At 37.1% G+C, this 25,305-nt stretch overlaps 2 protein-coding genes across 3 annotated transcripts; one reads left to right on the forward strand and one right to left on the reverse strand.

The window, feature by feature from the left end:
* Positions 1-10,229: 10,229 nt before the first annotated feature.
* LOC118268904 (mediator of RNA polymerase II transcription subunit 1) lies at positions 10,230-22,941 on the forward strand. 2 transcript variants are annotated; one of them, XM_035583698.2, is made up of 13 exons: positions 10,230-10,667; positions 12,686-12,819; positions 13,216-13,339; positions 13,493-13,651; positions 13,924-14,062; positions 14,436-14,682; positions 15,991-16,120; positions 16,589-16,711; positions 17,433-17,613; positions 18,142-18,376; positions 18,622-18,812; positions 19,275-19,680; positions 19,771-22,941. In XM_035583698.2, exons 1-13 carry the CDS (start codon positions 10,509-10,511, stop codon positions 22,370-22,372), a joined length of 4,830 nt encoding a protein of 1,609 aa, XP_035439591.2. In that variant the 5' UTR covers positions 10,230-10,508; the 3' UTR covers positions 22,373-22,941. The 2 variants fall into 2 exon arrangements, with proteins under 2 accessions (XP_035439591.2, XP_035439592.2); XM_035583699.2 differs by having other exon boundaries at positions 10,231-10,667; positions 13,493-13,609.
* Position 22,942: 1 nt separating this feature from the next.
* On the reverse strand, positions 22,943-24,413 carry LOC118268949 (uncharacterized). Its single transcript, XM_050698475.1, has 2 exons — positions 23,958-24,413; positions 22,943-23,633 (listed from the first exon to the last, which is right to left on the reverse strand). The coding sequence occupies exons 1-2, from the start codon at positions 24,007-24,009 to the stop codon at positions 23,023-23,025; spliced, it is 663 nt and encodes a 220-aa protein (XP_050554432.1). The 5' UTR covers positions 24,010-24,413; the 3' UTR covers positions 22,943-23,022.
* Positions 24,414-25,305: the final 892 nt, after the last annotated feature.

Here is a 25,305-nt window from a genome sequence, read left to right on the forward strand (position 1 = left end):
ACATTTTATAAACACAAAAGCTTTCCCGCTTCAACGAACATGCGAACCTTTTCAAAAAAAGAATTAATTTCTTTTCTTTTTAATAAACGCAAAACAAAAATAAACAAACCATAATTTAGGATCAAGGAGGTTGCATGGTTTGACTTCATTTTTTATTCACCACTATCATTCACTTTCTAATCATAATACACCCTTCCTTTTTACCGACTTCACAAAAAGGAGGAGGTACTATGTTCGGCTGTTTGTATGTTTTTTTTTTTTTTTTTTTTTTTGTATGTTTGTTCATCGAATACTCCGTCAATTGTCGACGGATTTTCAAAATTCTTTTTTTGTTCGAAAGTAGATAGTTCTGAGGTGGTCCCATTGTCACCAGGTTAGGATCTGATGATGGGATCTTAGAGAAATCGAGGGAACTCCTCAAATATTATAGGGAACTATATAGTGATTTTGGTATATTCATCTAGAATTGAAGCATTTACAGTCAAAAAGTAACCTTTGAAGAGGTGGAACTGATGAAGAAGACCAGAAATGGCCAATGGAACTTCATACTCACAAGAAATCACAATAAAGTTATACTCCGTCAATTGTCGACGGATTTTCAAAATTCTTTTTTTGTTCGTAAGTAGATAGTTCTGAGGTGGTCCCATTGTCACCAAGTTAGGATCTGATGATGGGATCTTAGAAACGATCAGATGGGGGTAAGCAGTCGCCGCCAAATATGGATACTTGAAACACCAGAGGGATTTAAGGGTTATTGGGAAGAATTGGCAAGGGGGTGATTTACCTCCGGTAACCTCACTCAACAACCGAGGAGCGTGGTATCACTCATGGCTCTCCCAGAACTTACAACGTGGAACATACATACTCTTCATGGAAAAAGCACCTAATTGGAAAGCTCTTGATAGTTACAGTTGAACTAAGGTTTTTTCATAAAAAACTGAAAAACAAAATATTCAGGTTATAATTATGTAGAATAAAAACAATCTTAGAACACATTGTATAGAATTTTTAAGCCTGACATTATACCACAGCATTAATAAACAAGTTTGTATGAGTTTAAAAGATCTAGCAAGGGATTTTAAGTGCTTAAGTTTAGAGTAGTTGCATAACTTACCTTCTACGGAGCGACATTACATTTTAAAGCACCCGGGAAGAAACGTGAGCCACATTGACCTACATTTTGACTCATTAGCTAAATGTGAAGTTAAAACCAAGTCTCCGTGTCATTCAGTCATAGGATAAACGTCATAGAAAAATCTCATTCATTTATTCGTCATAAGATAAGGATCCATGGTGGACTTGAAGTGTTTTCCTACAAAATTTGTAAACTTTGGAGCTCTTCTTTCAAGATTTAAGAGTATGTAAGTACGTATCACTACCTTGAAACAACCCTTTTTTTTAACGGGGAAATCGTCCAATGACTTTTGCCTTAGATGCGAGGCGAGCAGGAGTGTCAGACTCTTACCGACTACAAACCACCCTGTTCCTACTCCTGCTTTTCGAGCCGGAGCACCCAGTAAACTCGCTAGGTGTCCGCAGCTGCAGGACAGGCATCAGCCCTACTGGGCCCCATCTTTGGTGGTCTGATGGGTCTTAGAAGCGCGCGAACCGACGCCGCCTTTGCACGCACGGGTCCAGCTACGATATCCTGAATCTGTCCGACCTGGGAATCGAACGTTCGGTAGTCGAAGTTGTGACCACTCAACCAACGAGACAGTTCTAATTTAAGACAAATAAAACGATTCTATAAATATCCTTTCGAGTTGGTACCGTTTTTAATATTATAATAATTATGAAAGTCGAAGAGATCCCAAAAATTGTAAATTAATCTTCCGAGTTTGTCTTCACGTTAAGTGTCCCATTGTAAAGGATTGTACACCTTGAGATTGTTGCCTTTGTACGAAATTTAATTAATTTCCCTAACAATGTTTACATTCTCTTATCTGAAATAGAACAGATAGCTAATATTTTTTAATTAAATCGTTTTGTAGCTTCTGCTGTTTACAACTGATTCTTTTACAATTATCTCCTTAATATTTCTTTATTCCTGGTACTTTTTTATCCTGGTTGAGCAATGTTCACACTAGCTCTTAGAAAGAAAGAAAGAAAAATCATTAATTCAAAAATAGACATGCACACAGATACAAAGATTATAAAAAAAATGCACACACAAAATAATAAAAGTAAGAAAAAAAACATTGAAATAAAACAAAACGAATAAAGAATATTCAAATTTCCTACTTCACATGACGTTAAAATTAATAAAACTTTAGTAAAAGTAGAAAAACAATTGCCTCCTTTAAAAAAAAAAACAATAAGTGGCTATTTAACCTAACCATCTATTATGTAACGGCTGTCCCAAGTGAGTTATAAACAAGGCTGATACCTAATACTAAGATACCTTATCTATACAAAATTTTCTGTTTTCGCTATGTTATTAGTAAGTTAGTAACTTCAGTATCCACTTAAAGGGAAACTATTCTACCGAACATAAACAGCGAACAATGAATTTCAATGTTCAGCTTCGAAATTCTTGGAAATTGTTAAAAAATCTGAATTTCGTTACACGAGTATACTAAAGTCAGAATATGAATATAAAGTTGAGAGGAAAGAATAAAAAGTTTTGTTTATTACCCTTGCTAAATAAAAAAAAGTAAAATGTACCCTACTACATTGCATGTATACAGCTAGGTAGGTTAGTACTACAGAAATTGTATAGAGGAAATTATAATTGTAGATAACTGATGTGTTTTGGGCCTCCTCGCAGTTTTAGCATAGACCTTTGTCCTACAATGCACCACGGAGTGAATATCAGCATCCTTCTTGAGTAATCTAACTGTGCTCAGGTCGCCTGCTTATAATGATGTTATTATGGCAAATACTTTATATAAAAATATTCTGGATTTGATTTTGGATTCACTGGATTCACTGGATTCAAAGGATGTATTCCGGTCTATATAACGATGGGACCTTAACGCCTAGGTATATTGTCAATCTGGTGAGTTCAACCAATGATAGCTGCTAGTGTACCAAATGTTGACTCAGTGATTAATCACAGAAAGTTACCATCCTTGCACCGAACCAATTATTTAACGATAATTTTATTTTGATTATTTATTTATTTATTTAGAAAACCGACAGTGATACATACAATGCATTACAAAGAAAGATTTACAGTTTAGTAAGGCTAATAATAGGTAGGTATCCCTGTTTAACTAGTAATTACCATGCGAACGGACTTTAAACAATATTAAAAATATGGTTTTAAATTTGAAGTGAAAGTTAAATATATGTACTCGTACAACGTACATGTTATGAAAAGGATATAACATTATTAATTTAATTAAATTATAAATTAAACATAGTAAATACTTTATGGTGAATGGAACGTTGTTGCTTGCTAGTCGTTTTTATTAACAATCATATTTTTAACCTGGGCTTTAAAACTAGGTTTTGTGCAGTTAAATACGTCAACTTGAGAGAAGTCATTGTTGTAGGCTCGTGCAATGCGAGTAAGTACACAATTACTAGCATAGTTAGTTGCATGCCTAGATAAATGCGACATTGACGTATGGCGAGTGCGTCGTAGGGGAGCATAAAATTATTGATAACTTTAAATTTTAGAGAGTAGGTAGCTAATTGAATTTGGAATTCTACCTTATTATAGACACCTCTGCTAACCTTAAAATATGCACCACTATAATTATGCCAATAAAAATACCTACCTACATATATTATTATGTATCTAGTAAGTATAGTTCACGTACTTGGAATCTACGTATGCAGAGAGAATGTCTACATCACCATGTCAGTTAATATGCATCGTATTGCGACAGTACCTCACAGAGTGACATACAGAACTGCTCCACACCGAGACAAAGCAAAAAATTGCATTTTTAAACGCGTCAGCTGCAGGCTACGCTTGTTACCTTGTTACGAGCGTAACGCTTCACGTTGAATTAGTTTTGGCTGGACTGTGCTTGGCAATTTTTTTTCATGGTACCTATAGGTTGCAATCGAGCATACGAGTGCACCTGATGGTAAGCGGTCAGCGCCACCCATGAACACCTGCATCACCAGAGGAGTCACAGGAGCGTTGCTGGCCTTTTAAAAAGGAGTATGCTCATTTCTTGAAGGTTTGAAGGTTGTAGCGGTTCGGAAATACCGCTGGTAACAGCTCATACCACAGTTTTGCTGTGCAAGGCGAAAAGCGTAAGTTGTGGCCTGCCCACCATTTATATGATGGGAAAAATAAACTACTATCCCGATTCACCGAAAAGCCATTTACGTAATTATAACACTGTGACGTAGTAATTAAGTATTAGTTCATAAGAATATATATTGTATCTTAGGAGATGAGGGAGTAGTAATAAACGGAACGTGTGATGATTAACATCTAGTTTGATTTATCTAATTCCCGTCGTTACAATACTGTATACCCAATACTACTTGGTTTCCATTCAATGCCATGGCTGATGCCTCACTAGATAACAAGATTGTATAAATTTCAAGATTTTTTTTTGAAATCAGTGCAATCTGTAAACATTAGGATTTTCTCCTGTGTCGTGTGTGCGTTTACAAACATACATGTTCACATACACATGACACCCAGACCCGGAACAACAACTTGTGGATCACACAAAGAGTTGCTCCGTGCGGGAATCGAACCCACTACCAGCCACCGCACCAACCGTGCAGTCAAAGAATGATGTCTAGGGTTGAAAATATTTGAAGTGTTCTGTATTGGTTAGGAGTCTGGACTCCCTATATCGCAGAACCTACGTATACCAAAAAAAATACGTCCGTGACGTTGTATTATGTAAGTTTTCAGACGAGGATCCCTAAACTTTGGAAAACTTAGCCCGAAGTTATAAATGAGTTAAGTGTAGTCCATAATAATATCGATGTCGATTTTTTGCAGAAAATATACCTAGGTAATAATAAGTGCTGTGGCTCTTCCAGGAGTTGTCTATATCATAAAAGGATTCAACCACTTGTTACTTGTTGTTCCGGACAAGTGCACGGATGCGAATAGAATATGCTACACTGCTATACATACAACCTCCACACTTACCGACTGCCGCGTCATTTTTTATTTACATCTCAATAAATCCAATGCAACATAGATTTAGAGAAGCGTAAAGTTTGTATTCAAAATATGGACGTGTGATTTTTGTTAGTTGTTTTTTTTTCAATACTATTTTTTTCTAATAGACAGATAGGTACTTTTTAATATAATGTTATTTATATCTGGCTGGCTAAAGGTAAGTGTCCACAGGCCCGCATCGTACGCATCGTGCGCATTCCGTATGACGTCATCAGAACGCATCGCATGTAGGCATTGCCGATGATGCGATCCATACGATGCGGACCAATGGACGCAGTTATAAGAGTTTCTATACGAGACAAACTAAAATCTGTTGCGTACGATACGAACCTGTGGACGCGTACCTTAAAAACACTACTATTTAAAAGACCTCGTACCTTGATGTCTTCCTTGAGTTATTTTTGACACCTATGTTGTCCTAAATTAAAAACTAATCCCGATAACACCTACGTAACTAAATCAAGTTCTCAATGCCACGACGCGCCCAAAGACTAACAAACCTATACGTACTTAATTAAATTAAGAACTTTCATGTAATAAACTTCGCCCAAAGTATTGATGCGATGTTAAGTTAAAACTAGGTTAAAAAAACAAGCCATATAATAATAGAAGTTTTACATAGTAAATACCGAACAAAATTGTTCAGCATTTCGCGGTTCCATGTTCCAAATTCATAGAATTTTCATCATTATTCTACAAACATGTATCTAATTAGCCCGAAAGCAAATAAAATCTACGAGACGCCTGCAAACATGTAAAATAAATACGATTATTATGGCAAACAGGCGGTAAGGAACATCCTATCTGTAATAGCGTTTTCAGATTATCCGATCCGATATCGGTGTGGGAGCCGATATCTTAATAGCCGAAACCAGTCTTTCACTTATTTTCCACAAAATTGTTTTGATACGACTATTAACTGGTTATACCTATACCTATCTAATTTTAGTGTTCATACGGGCACGAGAGCTAATAGTCAGTCAATATCGGTCGGATAACCGATATTTATTTTTTTATTTTACATTAGGATTTTCTCCTGTGTCGTGGGTGCGTTTACAAACATACCACTTCACATGCACCCAGACCCGAAACAACAATTTTTGGATCACACAAAGAGTTGCTTCGTGTGGGAATCGAACCCGCTAAACGTTGCACGGCAGCCAGTTACCCAGCCACTGCACCAACGGTGCAGTCAAAATCAAGATATCGAAGCGGAAAATGTGAAAGACAAGTATCATAAAAATCATTCCCGATATCGTATAGCTATCCAATCCGATGCTTACCGATATTGTATCGGATAATATGAAAAAGCTCTAATTTGATTTGTAGGAGTTCGTCAGAAGCCGCGTTCGATGCTGCGATCCTCTAAGTTTAGGAGACGTGAGGAGGATGTAGGAACGATGTTTTCAAATTCAAGATACAAAATACCAATCAAGTTGTTATCTCGCTTTATTATTGCATTATAATCTACTTCGTTAGTTGGCTTGATGAGTTATTTATAGCTACGAGAGAATGTACTAGTTACCGTTGATTAGAATTGCATTTTGTAAATCCGTTTATTTCGATTTGTTATTAGTGTTAATTGGTTAGTTTACTTAATTGGTTGAGCTACCTGACGAATCATAATTAAGCATAGCGATATTTTGTTTGCTTGTCTTGCTTATGTTGGCTTTCTTAAAGAAGTTTAAAAATAGAAGTGTTCCCTTTAAATCTATTCTGATTTTGTGACTAGTTTACTTAACACGTTAACTGCCACGTAGGTCACCGGTGACCTATGTTAGTGGAGGATTTGCCTTCAACAGTTTTCTAATGGCAGTTAAAGGCTTAATTGATAAAACAACCTGCCTAATCATAATTAAGCATGCCATTATTGCCATGCCTTATTGTCATGTTATTTTTTTTTATTTATTAAATGTTTGCTTGTCTTGCTTATGTTTGCTTTCTTAGAGAAGTTTAAAAAGAGAAGTGTTCCTAGAAAACTAATTTTCGATTTTGTGACCGTTATTTTCTTTATTAACAATATAGTTTTCCAAAGAAATGTTTTATAAATAGGCACTGAAATCCAAATGAATAAAAATTTCCACGTTATTGCTACTTAGTAACAATAAAATTAAGGTCATTGTTATATTTCATATTATATCTAGATTCTATTTAGTTTCCCTCAAGGTGCAACCAATTATTCTGCGGTTGCGTCCTGCGAAGTTTGCCTGCGAGAACTAAACGCAAACTTGATGAACTCGATCATTTCTAAACAAACTCTAGTTCGTATAACAGGTAACGACAAGTTTCTAAGATAGATTGTCAGTTCAATAGGTACTATTAATTTGAACTTTATATTTACTGTGAATATAGATGAAAGTAGGTTACACCTGCAGCTTAATATTGAAATACAGAATGTTCTTTAGTACGACAAAGTATCACAAAACGTACATAAACAGGTCTTTTCTAGTAGTAGGTCTAGACTAGATACTATCTTTACGCGCTCTGATTGGTGGATTCATTTCAGCCAATCAGAGCGCCGAATGCGCTCTGGTTATGTACTAAACCCCCTGTTGTCTTAAATATCTATGAAGATCTTTAATTGTCACAACTCAGAACTATTATGGGGAAAACGGTCGTAAGTTAGGAGGAAGTACATTTCCATAGGTAGTGGGTCCGCCCGAATGAAATTAGATAAGTTTAGTAACATCAAGTAAGTACCTGTAATAAAGGATCTAGTTACTTCTATCTACATAAGGAATAGAGATGAAACGGATATCCGGTAACTATCCGGTATCCGGCCTATCCGGCGGCATAAATACTATCCGGCCGAATACCGTATAACTAGTATTCGGCCGGATAGACATCCGGCCGGAATAAAAAAAGATCTGGATAAAAAAAAATTGTTTAGTAATTATTTACTTTATTTAGTAAGACTTAAGAAACATAATTAGGTATTGTTTAAAGTAGAAAATTTATTAATTAGTACTCATACTGTACTAAGGGCAAATTATGGTGAATAAAAACCCTCTGTTGTCTAAAATATCTATGAAGATCTTTAATTGTCACAACTCAGAACTATTTATTATAGGGACAACGGCAACAAGTTAGTTGAGTAGGAGGAATTACATTTCCATAGGCAGTGGGTCCGCCCGAATAAAATTAGGTCATGAGCTTTGCGAGATACAGCTGACTCTGTCTCCTCTCCTCACTCTTTTTATAGGCTAAGTTCCGCCGGATATTCGGCGGCCGGATATCCGGCTATCCGGCCAGGTGGTAGGCCGAATATCCGGTATCCGGTATCCGGCCAAACTGCTATCCGTTTCATCTCTAATAAGGAAGTAGAAAGCATTTTCTTGTCAAACACACTTACAAAAAGAAAAATCGATTTTAAACTAACTTTTTTCTTCTTTTTTAAACATGCTATGTAGCTATGCTACGAAAATGTAATAGCTAAGCTGTGAAACTATATGATCGTATCTACTAGTTTCAAGCTATGTAGCAATGATGAGCTACATAGAATCGTCGAGCAGGTTGAGTATGCGATGTATCGATAGTAAAGCCACTCACAGCACACATCTTTCCATAAAACATAGCTTAGCTAAGTCCATTTTCACCAAAACTAAGCTGTGTATACCAAACGCATCCACAGCAACGTGGCATTACACAACTCTGGTAGAAAAGCCCCTAATAGGTATCTACATACCTATTCCACAGAAATAAATCTGTTCAGTTAAATTTAAAAGCAAACTCAATGAAATAAAAGTTGAAATAAAAAGTTCTAATAAACGTTATCGATTGTTTTTAAAACGGCAATATTGCACGCGATGTCCTATAAAGTGAAATTGACCATTAAAGCCTGTACAGACTGTATTGAAGGCAATAGAATAGCAATAGACAATCGGCATCAAACATTAGGTATTGAAAAAGTTTATGATACATTTCCAGATCATAGCAGAAGATAGGTAGGGCTATATAATAATAATAATAGAATATGTACAATAAAAAATATTCTCGTAATTAAATTGGGTAGTACCAACAGTATTAAATAAATCATTTCGATTTCTCAATACAATAAAATATTAAAAAATAATCTCACTTTCATTCATAGATTTGATAATCTACTACTTAATTTTCTTTTTCTGACCAATTTTCTAGAAATAAGTCTGTTACTTGACTTAAAAGTATGATGACGTCATATCACACTATTTCATAGAAAATAGTTTTTGACGTTTCGAAAAAAAGTATTATATTTGACTAGTAGGAATCTAGCCTATTGTACAAGGCGCGTTCCCAAATAATTAAACACCCGGTGACTAAAAACTGAAGAGTTCCTAAACAACAACAAATTAACCTAAGTAGATAAGTATATTGAAGAGAACTAGGTAAATACCTAATTAAGTTCGGTACCAATTTACTTAGTACTAACTTTAACTAATCTCTTTTCAGCTAGCCTTTTAGCTTGTAGGTGAAAGTATATTTTGTCTCCATTACTTTATTAGTAACTAGTAGATTCACGTTCGCAAGGCCAACGCCACTGCAACTCTTAAAACTCGTGGTGAGCACATACATGCGTAGGTAAACTCATGCCTTCGCCCCGTAGAGGGACGCGACGCTTCCGCTGACTACTAAACCGAGCGAGTGGCTAAAACGTATAAATAAACTTAAAAAAACTAAATGACCGCATTTCTGAGGGTACCTCGGCTCAGCAGATCAGCAGTTTGATTTAGTAGAATCGTCACACCGCATCGGATTATAACCTCAGAGCGCCACCTAGTATAATCTTCGGAAACTACTTTAGCTTCCATCACGTTTATACATATATCGGCCATACGCACTAGTTGTGTGTAGAAATCAATAATCATATTTTATGAAATATAAAAAGGATATAGAAAAATCTTTTTGTTTTTATATTCATTACATTATTGTTAATTGATAATAGCTGAACGTACCCTATTTGATTATTTCTGAACGCAGTCATTGTTGGCATTGGCATTAGGTTTATAATCCGCCTAGATAAAATAGCCTTACCTAAATTTAACCAAACAATCGGTTCTCTCTTTCTTACACACGCAATGGTGTATTCCAGTAGCGCCATTCGAAGTAACAGCCGTTGCCAACTTGATAATATTGTAGAGATTCAATTCGGCAGTATTATAGCAAATGGCATCGCGTGAAAATGACAGTTTTGTTCTGTGAACGATAAAATTATTTTATCGAAATAAAATAAAGTGATTGTTTGATATTTTTATATTTTAAGAAGCCGAAAATTGCTCAACAAGTTTTGAATAACGCGTATACAAAATAAAAATAAAAAACGAAAATATTGCGATTGTCGTGTATCAGATGTTCTATCTGTGATAGGACTTGTGTTATTTAATTTGTGTATGTTATTGTAAGTGCTGCAATAAAAATTACGAAAATGACGGACAGTAACCCAGTAGTGATGGCTTCTACAAATGGACTAGTAGATAAATCCAAAGAACTCCAAAAGGAGATTCTCATGGAGAAACTAAGATCCAAAACATCACAGTTTAAAAACTTAACAGAGACTTCCAAAGGCGTCCGGATGGCTTTGCTGGTAAGAACTTTCATCACCCTACCTCTACAGAAGTCACTAACAAATAAACACTATATGTGGAGCACATAGGCAACCATAACTGCACATTTCAATCATTGTGGCATAGGTGTTCACTTTGTAGAAAGTATGAAGACTGTAGAACATAGAATTTTAGCAAATAATAACATCTATTAAGCTCATAAACACTATGATGAAAGAATAAATCAATGAAAAGCCATAATACAGTTAAGCATAAAGTTACATCAGGTTTTTAAAAACATAGATTTTAAAAACAATAACTGAATGTATTTAAACTTAAGATAACACAGTTGTGTTGATAAAATTGTTAATGATAATTTATACAATTAGGTAGATAAGTGTTGTACATTAATCAGCTTGCAATTGTACTTCTTGGTCAGCTTCTATGCTTCCGGACTTCATTTAAAATGATAAGCACAGTATATTTTTCTCAATTAATTCATTAAAATAAAAATATATGGCCATGTAAAGATGGTACAATAAGAAGCAATGAGATTTGCTATTTAATTATGAATTAAAGTACTCGATCGATATTGAAATGCACAAATGGTTATCTATTGTACCTCAATCCGATCAATACCCATCCAATCAATCTGGCACCCTCTGCCCACGTTTGCCTCACCCCTCCACACATGTATGCGAGGATTTGTTCAACATTTTTCATTTCAGAAAATTTCTTAAGTTATCCTCTAAGCATAGGCTAAGCCTTACTTATATCAACTTCCAACACCTTTTTTATGTAGCAGCAACTTCCCTATATCCTATACTCCCATTTTTCCTATCCACCAATTCTATATTTCAAAATCATACAAAATTATAAAACAGACTTTATTTCAACTATATAAAATTGTCAAAAAACTTTTCTTATCACATGATTTCATACTAATATTAGCATAATTATTCATATAAGCAAATAAATTTGTCCAACATTAATTCATAATGAGCTCCAATACCATTCACTATTTCAACCATATTGCATCAATGAACATTGTTTGTTATTATTAATTAATGAATCATTATCAAGTATCAATCCTCAGCTCATATGATAATTTAGCAAAAATGATGAGATGTTCTCAGTTTAGAAGGTAAAATAGTAATCAATACTTTGGTACATAGAGACAAATGTCAAGCTGCTGGAAAACTAGGTCACAACCTCTAACCTTTACTGGGATACAATGCCTTTTACTCTAAGCTTTTACTGTATCATTCATTTAGAATGAAAAATAGCTATGATTTGTCCCTATTGTTGGTTTTATTTATTTATCATACAATCGTTTTTAAACTCTTAATATTTACTTCTTCATTTTTAAAATGGCTGTATTCAATATTCATATTACCTAATTTATTCTAACAATAACCATGTTGTTAAAATTAGATCTTCTATTACTCTCAGAACAATGTAGACTCATTTAACTATACTAACAAAGAACTAACATGAGTGGTTATGAATATTTTACTTAACTTTTACTTACACTCACTTTCGTCTCTTATTTCATGAGCCCCATTTAATAGCAATGGGAAATAAGAAAAAAACCAAAATAACTAAAAAAAAATTATTTCACATTACACCTCATGGAGTAACCTGATGGAATTTCTTGCTTGTTCTTCTCTATCAAAAACTGTACTTTAGAAGGAACACTGAGCTTCACTGTCAGACAGACTGACAGATAATTCATTTTGATAATTCAAAAACACCTACCTAATTAAGCATTAATTGAAATAGTTAGTGATGAAATGCTTTGACTTTAACCTCACATTTTACAGTCTCAGTTATAGCTTATCAATCACATGGCTTTTAAAATTCTCCAATGACTTATGCCGCCTTTGGCGAGGCAAGAGGAAGGTTCAGACTCTTACTTTCTAAAAACCACCCTGTTCCTCTACTCCTGCTTTTCGATCCGGAGCTTCGGTAAACCCGCTAGGTAATCCGCAGCTCCGGATCAGACATCAATCATATGGCTAACTAGTCAATGGTTTAATTTTGTTTGTTTCATTTCCAGGACAAGCGATGGGGGATAGACAGCGCAGATCGTCAGATATTAAAGAAGTGCCTTGACAGTTTGCAGCATTGTATCAAAGTTAGCTCCTTGCAGAGCCTCATTGAGCGCCTGGAGTGCTTGTCTAGGCAGCTTGGGTTTGTAAACACTATTCTCTATTTAAAAACAAAGAAGATAGCTGGGTTAATATAGTTAATAATTTTGTTTTATTTAATAAAACTAAAATACTGTCATGACAATATAACTAACAAGTTGTTTTATTTTTTACAACAGTCAATATGTATTTCATTATATTATATGCAACAGCATATACATATTATAACGTCAAATACTAGTCATAGTGTATAACATAATTTTTAAGAATACATTTGTATCTAACATTGCTCTCTCCTATTTGGGGTAAACTAAATATGTATGTTTAATATTTTAATGCTATTAACAAAAGTAAATTACTATTATTTCTTACCTTTACTGTTCTGTTCTATCTAAGCATAGCCATACATTTATACCTAATACAAGATTATTTGTTCCAGACTCAAGTTTGTAGTGGGCACATCAGGAGTGAATCTATTCATATCATCTGATATGTTTTATTTGGAAATATTAGTTGAATCATCAGGGTCAGTAAAAGATGTTAAAATTCATCATGAAGGAAAAGTAAGTTTGAAGACATTCAGGTGATTTCAGCTTTGGGGTGGACTAACATGCAGAGTGGTTTTACTAACACTTCTTTTTATTTTTTATTTTTTTTACCAAGGAGAAGATAATAATACACATTTGTTAATAATGACTGTTTGTATGTTTCAACAGATTGAGCAACAGAGTTGTGAAGAACTGGTGCAGTGTATATCTCGAGGTGATTTCGCTGATTTCACAGCGCAACTGGAAGGATTAACAGCGGTTTATCAACTAGGCGCCGAGAAAAAAGTAACTTACGGCTCAATTCCTGTTACGGGGGAAGTCCGCAGGGTGTGTAGATCCAGCACTGCTAGGGCTGTGTAGACTATTAGAATGTGATTTAGCTGTGCAGAGCCTCTGGCGAATTTTTAACAGTGTCAACTAATTGTATGTACTAGTTTTCGCTTAGAGACTCTGTGCCAAGTCAACACTGCCTTGGCGGTGCTGTTTCGACTTACCCTGCGGTTGGTGCTTGTGATTTTTTTTATTTTATTTTTTATTATTTTTCTTTTTGAAGCTTTACTATGTGCGTTTTGTTATCATTCTCTTTATAAATCCTACAGGTAAAATGTAAAGCGTTCAGCGCTTTGCAGAGCTTAGAAGAAGACTTGTGTACGATGAGACAACTTCAGAGCTTCATCAAGGATCCGTGGGCGCAAGTCCACAAGAGTCCTATTGGCTTTTTGCAAAAGAGAAGAGGAGGTATGTTCCCTTAGTAATTGCAGGCTTAGAAACCTGTAATGCATAATTTTGATAAAAATAATTAAATAAATATTATTTATTTGTTTAATTTAATATTTATTTATAAACTGCCTCGAGTGGTCGCAAGTGCGATTGCCAGACAACGGGTCTCGGGTTCGATTCCCGTGTCGGACAAAGTATCACTGGGTTTTTTCGGTTTTTCGAAAATTTCTCAGTAGTAGCACGGAGTCTGGAATTGTGTCTAGTATATGGCAATAAGCTCACCCCCTATTACATGCACTCATAACACAAATGATAAAAGTGGGTATACATTGTATAGCAGCGCTCTTCGGTGATAAAAGGCGTGACGTTGCACATATATTATTTATTTCAGGTCATGCGATGCGTCTTACTTACTTCGTGTCTCCTTACGAACTCTTGGACAAAGAGAAAGGCCTAAATCCACTGACGGCAGAACTACTCACAGTAGGCAAGCCCACTGTTACGAGCGGTCTTGCTTCGCTAGTGGCCCCTTCTCACACTCCTATTGGTCACTCGGCGACTGTGCTTCTAGAAGGGTCCCCGCCAAACAAACTGCAACTATCGCCTATTATATCTGGAGGACAGCGTCCAGGAAAAGGGTAAGTTGTAGTAAGCAAATGTACCTTTAGCAAGTATTAATATGCGGTGCAAGTGTGAATGTCCAGTTACTTGAAAGGGTGTGTAGTTAGCACTCTTGTGTAGTAATAGGGATTGCAATCCGGTATCATTTTCAATCCGGCCGGATTTTACCGGATTGATGCTAATCCGGCCAGATCCGTCCGGATCCGGCCGGATTTTAAATTTACTTAGAACCTAGTATTTGGTGGTTTTTAGTTTTGATAATAATGTATAAAAAGAAAATAAAATACCTTTTTTTATATTTTTTGGTATTAATTGTAATTTTTGGTACTATTTGTATTAAATCAAATTTAAAATTATGAAACTATTTTTAATAATAAAGTAATCAGTCTGACTCTCACTTATTGCTGTACATATTTATGTAAGTATCTGCAAAAGATGAAAGTACTTAAGTAATAATAATACTAATATATAGAGTTTAATAAACTCTTATTAATAATCTACACAGTTATAATATAACAAAACAGTATTTTAAATTTGTACTTATAAAATCAACAACTTCAGTTCATAATACTAAGAAACAAAACAAGAAGCATTTATTTTTTGCAATGCAAAATTCAAATGAAAATTATTTCTGTGCCTGAAAAAACGATCTAAGAAAACAAATAGTGTTTATTGTACTGTCTCCTAGTCTGCTTCTGATGGCACTACAAATATAACCTGCGGCAGAAAAGGCCCTTTCTGCCTCAACACTGGTTTGCCTAATCGCCATCAAGTAACTGTAGATCAGCAAAATGTGTTTTCCTTTTACTCCTTCTACTTCATACGCAGTCATTTCTTTTTTAAGTATTTTCTCTCGGCAATAATGACATGGAATCAGAATCGGAATTGGAATCTATATTTTCGTCTGCTGTTTCTGTCACATTTTCATCGCGTTCGCGTATTTTTTGCTTTACCGGCTCCGCCACCGGATCCGGCGCCGACTCACCGGATCCGGTAGGTCCAAAAACACGCCGGATCCGCCGGATTACCGGATCCGCCGGACCGGATTGCAATCCCTATGTAGTAAGTCTCTCTCACTTTTCTTGAGTGTGTTATAGGTTAATCTATATAACCAAACTTGCTTTAACATTGCACTTCAGGTTTTTATTTTTCTCCAAAAACCATTACAGTTTAGATATCTCCCACAATAAAATGTAAAATTGTACAAGTAAGTACCTAAACTATTTCAATTAACATAACCTTAAAACAGACCTGTGTTTGTTCAAGTATTTTTTTATTCATTTCCTGTATCATTTTGTAAAACATTTGTGTTGATTTGTTTATAGAAATGGACCTATATACGCGCAACTGGTGCCGCAGAACAGCGCGATGCTGCCGGCGTGTTTTACCCTGAAGCTGTCGCAGCCCACACCGCTGTGCGCCGGACTGGCCAAACTTATACATGCCACTACTGACGTAAGATAATAATACCTCTTTAGTAGTCTAGTCTTTGATTACAGTATAATTTTATCATCATCAACAGCCTGTATATGGCCACTACTGACTAAAGGCCTCTTCTCACACAGAGAAGGTTACATTAAGTATAATATACTAGCTACCTTCACCCGCTCTGCTCGGTTCCTATTGATCGTAGCGTGATGATTTATAGCCTATAACCTTCCTCGATAAATGCGCTATCCAACACAAAAAGAATTATTCAAATCGGACCAGTAGTTCCTGAGATTAGCGCGTTCAAACAAACAAACAATCAAACAAACTCTTTAGCTTTATAATATTAGTATAGATTTTATATTAATTTAGCATTCCAAATCCAATCAAAATAAAGAAGATATTCTTGATCTTGATTAAGTTTGGGGATGTAAAAGGCAAAATTGTCACCTTAGGTAAGTATTTTTCAAAATGATGTGATTATTATAATTTTAGGTGGAAGTGGCCGGCGATTGGAGTAACGGGAAGCCAATGTTAGGTTTGGTCGCCCAACAAGCGTACAACAAGCTGACGCCAGGGAAAGTTATCGAGTTGAATCTCAGCAAAGGACTCTTTGTGGTTCGTATTTTACATAATAAAACACGTCGTAGTATTTATATGTATGTGTCTAAACATTCAACGAAGATTCAAGTATTTATTGCATCCATAATGTACACAGGTGTTAGAAAATACAGTATTTAGTCACAATTATGGACCCCGTCGGGCACAGCAAAGATCTTAGTTCTTTGATAGATAGATACACTTTGGATAGATACACGAGCAAATAGCTTCACTAGAGGACTGACCGACAGACAAACATTTTGTTCTTTTTTAATATTGTATCATTTGCTTTGACGTTCAAAAGTGCCTTCCGAACTATTTGAAATAAATCATTTTGACTTTGACTTTTTTTGATGTGGTATTTTCCTTTCTAATTGTATTTGGATACCACTGACTACTTAGAAAGAACTCATGATTTAAATGTAATTTTGGTTGCTAATCAGAGGAAGAGTGGTGTTCTATGGTCATTCATTCCTTCTACATATGCAAACAGATATTCGCCAAGTAATGGGACTGTTATGCTGATTTATTGTTGAACAAACTACTATCCGAATACTCAAACACTACTCAATTTTAAGACGCTCTCAAAACTAGTTCTGTCGATACCAATTCTTTAAAAAATGACAGAGATAGCATATTTAAGTACAACTTAAAATGGAGTATTTTAGTATTCGGGCGTAAGATGTCTTTTTAATGCATTTTCAACTTTAAATACATTGTAATAACGCTTGTATTTTAGCACCTACCGGACCAGACGCAATGTTTCTTCCTATGCGAGTCTCGTGGACTGGAGGGCTGTATGGTATCGAGCGTTCCGTTCACGCACCCGTCCCACGTGGCGCCGCTCCTGGCGTGCCTCAGGCAACAACAACTGTTCAACGCACTCATCTCTAGCTGTGTACGCACGCAGACTAAACATTGTACGTATTCTTTTGTTGTTGAATTATTTTTAATGTTAATATAAAAAAAATTGAGGTAAATGTAATGTGTGTGATAAGATATCAGTAGGTGCCCTTAGTACGAGTTTGCTTTACGTTGAACGAAAACGAATTAAGAACGCGTTCAGCGCTCTGATTGGTAGGTTTATTCGCGCCGGCAGTACGCATACAGTTATTTAGTAAAACTTTACGGAAAGTAATGTTGTCTGAATGTTTTGTAAACTATTAATCCACACTTATATGTCACACAACTACTTGTAAAAAAAACAGTAAGATGATATTCTTTTTCTGGTAAAAAGTGCTATAACTTCATAAAGCTATTATTAAGCACACTCTTAAGAAGAACTCATCGTCAAAAGTTTATCTTATATTGTCATATAATTCAATGAAAACATTCAAATTTCATCATGATGAGATTTCGTAACCTCTTTTTCAGCCACTTACATAATGCAACACAAGTCAGCCTATTACAAGTTAGTAAACTAAAAAATATATGATCTCTCCTTATAGTTGTGGAGCTAGAAACAGTACTAATGTTCGAGGTGAGCGCCCTATCCTGGCAGCACATATCAGTGTCGCTGGAGCACCCGGGCGACGACAGCATGGCCACGGTGGAGCTCGAGCTCAGCGACCCCGCCGCGCCCCGCGCCTCGTTATACACGCTGCACGCCGCGCCCGCGCAGCATATCGACGAGTACATCACTTCTGTGCTGCAGAAGACGCATTCTATACCTATTACGCTGAGGTTAGTATTTGAAACTTGTTGTTTATAGACGTATAAATTTGAATTAAATATTTTGTATGGATCTTATAGCAAACCTACCTCCTATAACAAGACATAGTACGAGATTCAATGGATATAAATAAAAAATCATTAGACTCACTGAAGTAAATCCATAAGTGTATAGACTAAAAACAAAAATCTACATCGAAATTGTTATAGTTAAAGTACCTATTAACTAATATTACATTCTTTACTCATCTTTCTAGGTCCCTAATTAAAATATGGGAGCGGGAAGCGGCTAGCAAGCAGTTAAATGGCGGGTACTCGGCTTTGGAGCCAAATTTTAGCTGTGGCCTGGGGGGCCTCGACCCGGGTGGTGACCAAGTCAAGCACGAACCCGGGTCCATGCACTCCCGGGCCATGTATCCTTCTAGCGTCAACCATCCCCACCAAGGCGGTGAGTAAATTTAAAATGTCTTATAATAAAAATAAGTCGGGTTTTCCTTCCTGACGCTATAACTCCAGAACGCACGAACCGATTTCCACGGTTTTGCATTCGTTGGAAAGGTCTCGGGCTCCGCGAGGTTTATAGCAAAGAAAATTCGGGAAAACTTCAAGAGAAAAGCAGGAAAACAGGGAACACCATGGGTGGCGAAACGGAGTTCGCCAGGTTTGCTAGTGTCTTATAAATTACACAAATTTAAATCATGTATGCTTTTTCCTAATTCAATTGAAAAAGAAATAGTCCTAGTCAATTTAAAGCTGATTTCATATTGATAAATAGTTATAGTTCTATTTACATAACAGTATTTTTAATACCTTTCAAATGTGCTAAAAACTAGAATGAATTAAGATTTCTTTCAAATAAATTTTACTATTGCTGACGTTTATCAACATATCGTACAATGTTTGTCCCCAGGGGCATATCTCTCGGAGCAGCAACACCACCTGTCCGCCATGTGCCAGGACACCCCTACTGACACCAAACCGCCCACCGAGGAACGAAAGTCTAAAAAGAGAAAGTCAGATGACGTCTGGGCTTCAACTCAAAAGAAGGGCAAACCATCAGGCATCACTGAAATGATGGACTCTGATAGTGAGAGTGATAACTCTGACGAGTATGTCAACGAAGACGAGAACACCAACAACAGTAACTCTACCAATGATGATATGGAGGGCCGCGAGTCGTCCGTGTCCCAGAATGAATTTACTTCGGACATGGAGCTGTCGGCCATGGACGCCACCGACGCACTGGGCGCGCACGACAACAGGACCTCGTCCGACATGGACAACTCGAACGATGGAGACGTCGACGATATCATCCGGTTTGTAATCTAAACTTCATTCAATTATTGATTGGTTAACTACAATGTGTCTTGATAAAGTAATATTACACCTCTATTCATTCTTTCCAGGAATTCTTTTCACAAGTCTGATCACAAAAGGCAAAAACTTAAAAGCAAAGACTCCGAATTACGCACAAACAGGAGTGCGTCTTCGCTACTCTTGGATTTAACCGAAGGGAAGTCTTATATGCCTTCTTCGGTAAGCATAACTCCTATTGGTAGTACATCGAACACACCCAACGCAGGCACGGGTTCCAGTATCTCGTCCATGTTATGCCTGGACAGGCGGCCCGGCATTGAAATAATCCCCATCACTGCGGCCGCGCCCGCCGCCCTGCCCAGCTCCATAACAATAACTCCAATAACATCATCACAAATGAAAACGCTTGACGATCGTATCAGATCCGAGAAGAAATCGAGCAGGTCGGGGGAAGAACGCAGTAAGGAAAAGAAGAAGAAGCGTAGGAGAGATGACTCCATGGGCCCGCCAGAGAAAGTACCTCCCAAACAAGACCCGCTCACGAAGCCGGTCTCCGTGAGCATCAAACCCACCGACGGGTCCCCTTTACGCGCGACTTCCCCAAACTCCCTTATACGAAAATTTAGTCCAAGTCCAACACACGGCCGATCTGTTTCGATAACTAAATCGCCGAGTCCTAGCACTGTGAAGGGGATGGGTAAGCCGTCGGGGACGTCTAGTCACCACAGCAGCCCCAGACATTCTCCTGTTCAAAATAGTCCTAAACATTTACCTGGTTATTCGAGTCCAAAAAACCACAGCGTCTCGTCCCCTAAGCACAGTTCTTCGGGGTCGGGAAAGCCAAGTATGTCTGCTCTCAAATCGGCGACCAGCGGATCGCCATCAGGTAAATCAGGTACGACAGGGTATGATCTCACAAAAAAGTTATCCAAAGACAGCTATAGCTCTAGCTCAGTTACATCTAGGGATAAAGAAAAGAAACATTCCAGTTTATCTTTTTCTAGTTCCGATAGGAGTAGCCCTAAATTAAAAAACCCGATTAAATTGAAACAATTAGAAATAACCCCCGTAACCTGTGATAGTCCTGTAACGGAACCTTTGATATCCCCACCTAACATTGAAGTTAACAAATCAAATGCTCCGAGCCAGGCTCGCAACAGGAAAGGTTCCCTCAGCGCTGTGATAGACAAGCTCAAGTCTGCCCAGCACTGTGGCACTGATTCTGAAATCAGTGCAAAATCTAGTAGCTCTTCCAGTAGTGCCAAGTTTTCAGATCCAAAAACAAGTATGCCCAGCAGTAGTGGAAAACTTAGCGATAGCAAAAACCAAGAGTATATGGTGAAGCCGAGCTCCGACGGCATGAAGATAACCATTAATAAAACCAGAACAAAAGATTCTTCGAGCAGTAGTTCCAAACTAAACTACAGTAGCTCAAGTTCCAAGTCGCCCCAGCTCACTCCGCCGAGTCAAGGCTCTCCCAAGACTCATACTGGCTTAAAACCAGGCGTCATAAGTGGACCCGCTTCAAAAAAGACTCAAGCAATGCAATCTTCTAAATCCGGCAGTGTCACTTCCGGCTCAACACCACCGAAAGCAAATATGAGCCCTTCAGATTCATCCGGATCTAGTAATTCTAATATGCCCAAAGTGCCTTATTCTAAATCATCGAGCACAAGTAATGCCGGTATAAATCTGTCAAAATCCAGCTCTAAATCCAGTTCTGGTTCCCCCAAGAGCAGTAGCACGGACCTCGCTAAAATTATTCGAGACAGAGAAAGAGAGAAGGCCAGGACTAAGCTCATGACTAATTCGGAAAAATCTATTTTCGCTTCTAAATCTGAGCGCCATTCCAGCCCCAGTGGCTCTAGAGATGAAGTAGATGGAGAACGATTCAAAGGGTCCAAAGAATCTAACTTTCTAGTGGAAGGCTTGATCAAACCTCTCGATACAAGCAAGTTCCAAATACCAAAATTGAAAAATCAAAATACTCCAGACAAGAACAGTCCCGCAAGTCAGTACGACCAAAGATCATTGGTTAACGACTTTGCTCGGTCACTGGAACAAAGCAAATATCAGTTTCCTCACTTTGACAATCAAGGCGCCAGAACGGCTGAATCACTGCAGAAATCAGCTTACCCTTTAAATGTGCCAAAACCGCTACTCAATATGGGTAGCATGAGCCCTAAAACAATACCGCCTGGAAAAAACGATCAGTCTGATCGACCTCTAGAATTTTCTAAAGCCATGGCTGAAAGTATATCAAAAGGGGAAAGCCCTGTCAGAAATAAGGATGACTTGAAAGATGGTTTTGCATCGTCATTTCCTATTATGCCTTTGGATTTTAAAACTGAAATGGCAAAGGGGTTTGCAGCTCCAAAAGGCAGTTCGGAAGATAGGAAAGGTGCTGATTCATGTATGAAACCGCCGGCGAGCGGTGCGGTGGCACGCAGCGGGGCAACAACTCCGCAGGAAGCCGCGGAGATGTTGCTGGACTTCTCTTCGTCTTCGGGCAGCAAGGTTTCTGGGCTGGTGGCGGTGCGGCCGGTGTACCCGTCGTCGCCGGCACTCGCGCTGCAGCTGGCGAAGAGCCCGGCGCCATCACCCCTGGTGGCTCCCTCGCCGCATTCCAACTCACCGTGCATCACCGACGACGAACTCATGGATGAAGCGCTCGTGGGTTCCGGTAAATGAGTCTCAGTGTACAATCTCGCACTACCGCAGTGCGAGACTGCGGGTTGTATAACCACGTACGAATGAAAATATAAACATTATCGTGAACATTAATGTATAGTTTACAACTCAATACTTATGATTCCTTGTGTAATGTTATTGAAGGATATTTATTTATCAAGTAAATTATTCGTAATTTTCTCTCTATGTAAAGTAGTTGCTGATTTTTACTTTAATGACCTTGTTCTTTTAATGTGTAAGGAAATATGTGATTCAAAAATATTTAAATTATCGAATATCATTTTTGTGTCATACTTTACAAATGTAATGTAAAAAGTCCATTTGTAAATCCATGTATTGTTGCTAATCAAAGGAAAAAACCACTTATCGCAACTGCCATGAGTATAATACAATTTTAGTGTACAATGTTTTTCTAATTTAAGTACCTAAAGCATATATAAAATGCTACTATAACCAATCAATGTAAATAGATAAAATAATAATATAATGATATTGAAACGGTTTTGTTGGGAAGGCAATTGTGCTTATAGATTTTGTAGAAATAAATATGAATATGAAATGAATCACTACTTACGTGTTTCCTTTTATTATTCACACTATATTAAAATAATTTACAATAAATTAATTTAACCTAAGAATACAGCTTAACATTAATAGAATCTTAGAGAGCTAGGACGATAATAGTAGTAGGGATTGTAATATGAGATTCTTCTATACGGCGTGTACGGCGTGTATGGGTACGGGTACGCTGGGTAACGGCGTCGGATGGCAAACCTATGTCTCGCAGGTTGTCTGTGCTTCTTTCTCAACTGTAGTGGAAGTGGTGCAAATCCTTCGGCGGTGTCCATTATTTCATCTTTAATTCTTTCAGCCAAAATATTGTCAATAAGCTGGTCCCCTGGGTGCAAGTAGTCGTCGTCGTCAATTTTGACCTCATTCTGTTCGTCAGATACAACATCCAAAGGTGTCACTACACTTTCTTCGATCACTATATCAACTTCTCCGTTGTCGAATTTAGGAGCTTCCTCGACAATACTAGGTTCGGGCACTAATTGTTCAGTAATTATTTCTACCTTGGTTGGTTCCGTGTCACTTTTGTTCACAGTTGCATCTTCTATCTTTATTTCTGATTCACTTGCCTCTGTTAAAGGTGATTCTTTCGCTATGATTATACTTTCTTCTTGAGTAACAGGACTTGCAATCACACAGGCGACACCCGCCGTTAAAATCAAACTTATTAGTAACTTCATTGCGTTTTTATCTGAAAACGTTAAAATACTTTATGGTATCGCGTCAAAAACTACAATGTGAAATTGGTCTAGTAACGTAGTCTTTTATTATGAAAGATCGGGGTCAAAGAAAGGTGTGTGGCGACACACAAATTTCATTTGTAAATATATTGCTCATATACCGGAAATTCACAAAAATACGCAAAGGAAAACAGAAATGGTAGGTACTTGTGAAAGCTTTCTAAGAATTTTAACAAATAAATTGGCAACCCTTGCTAAAAATGTAGATACTTGACCTAAAACACCTCGTCATTGTCCCCAAAAACTTGTGTTATAAAATAAATCTAGATACTCACTTAATAATAGTAATATCTGTCTGGGCACGGCACCCTCTGTGGCGCATTCCATCTCCTCCTCGAGTCTTGATACATTCTTCTCTGAGCGTTAGCCTTCTCACTGCGCTCCCGAAGCTTTTTCATAGCAAATCGCGGTAAGAACGGGTTTTGAGACTCCGCTCCCTCCATCATTTCTCCGTCGTCTATCTTAGGCGCTATCTGTTTGATTTCTTTAAGAGGCTCCGTTTCATCTACAGTGGTTAACGCTTTAGATTCAACGTACACAGTACATATGAATAGTACTAAACACAATAACTTGAAAGGGAACATGGTGATCTTTTGTTCTAAGTTCGTGTTCTTGAGAGAGCTTGACTGTGTCAACGACTAATCCCTTTGTATCGGAGTCGGAGCGAATGTTCATGTTTTATAGGGACGCTAATCACTACGTATGACACACATCTGGTGCATCTGTTTACGCTGCGGATGAATTTGAGGAACTGTAACGGGTCATACGGTCGCTTCCAATTAACACGTCCTCGACTCATATTCATAGCCCAGCGGTGCACGACAGTAAGACCCACATTGTAATAACGGTGCCAATGTGTTTCTCTAGTGATTCAACTTGTTTTCCCTAATATTGACGTAATAGATTTATTTGCACATACATATGCCTACCTCAATATGTAGGTCCAGTTCGATAGAATTGAGTTTAAACAAATTTGGAAAGCCTGAATCATTATTTGTTTAAATACCTGTACATAAAACAATCGCCACACTGACACAGTTCTGAATAACAATATCGATTGTTTCATAATTATTGTAATTGAAAATCAAATAAACTTAAACAGTAATAAAGTGTAGGTAGGTATGTTATGTACCAAGCAACATCATGATATGCAAACTGGTTCATGTGGCAGGGCCCGCAGGGTGGTTTTATCAAGCAGTCGTTGTATTATCATCTTTCGATCGAAATTTTATACCTAGTAGTAGATTGTAAACATCACAAACACTGTTGGTAAACAAGTATTAAAATACAAAACAAAATAACTAGAATCAATGAAATTCAAAGCGTCACAACAGGAGTGGACACTGGTTTCTCAACAATTGTAAACAAAACATGTTTACCTAATCAATGAATCTGCGTAGTCCTACGTAAAGTTACAATGTCAATAAGATTACCATAACCACTGTATCTAAGTAGATACCTCACTTGTTTGTATAGGTAATAGGTTGCCTTTCTCTAATATCCATCAATATGTTATTTAAACAAGCAGGTAAACAAATCATTTACAGCTCACTTAAGTTAGACTGCCTGTTAATCTTCGAATAACTAGTTTTCGGTTTCTTACTTAGGTATGAATTGTATATC

Source organism: Spodoptera frugiperda, chromosome 2 (assembly GCF_023101765.2).
Source record: "Spodoptera frugiperda isolate SF20-4 chromosome 2, AGI-APGP_CSIRO_Sfru_2.0, whole genome shotgun sequence".
Classification (NCBI taxonomy): domain Eukaryota; kingdom Metazoa; phylum Arthropoda; class Insecta; order Lepidoptera; family Noctuidae; genus Spodoptera; species Spodoptera frugiperda.

Bases quoted from the DNA above. Each gene is read 5' to 3' on its own strand.
- LOC118268904 (XM_035583698.2), top strand. From the start codon at position 10,509: ATGACGGACAGTAACCCAGTAGTGATGGCTTCTACAAATGGACTAGTA. The intron at 10,668-12,685 runs GTAAGAACTTTC...TTTCATTTCCAG, and splicing joins GCGTCCGGATGGCTTTGCTG to GACAAGCGATGGGGGATAGA. The intron at 17,614-18,141 runs GTACGTATTCTT...CTCTCCTTATAG, and splicing joins ACGCACGCAGACTAAACATT to TTGTGGAGCTAGAAACAGTA.
- LOC118268949 (XM_050698475.1), bottom strand. From the start codon at position 24,009: ATGGAATGCGCCACAGAGGGTGCCGTGCCCAGACAGATATTACTATTA. The intron at 23,634-23,957 runs GTGAGTATCTAG...TAACGTTTTCAG, and splicing joins ACAGATATTACTATTATTAA to ATAAAAACGCAATGAAGTTA.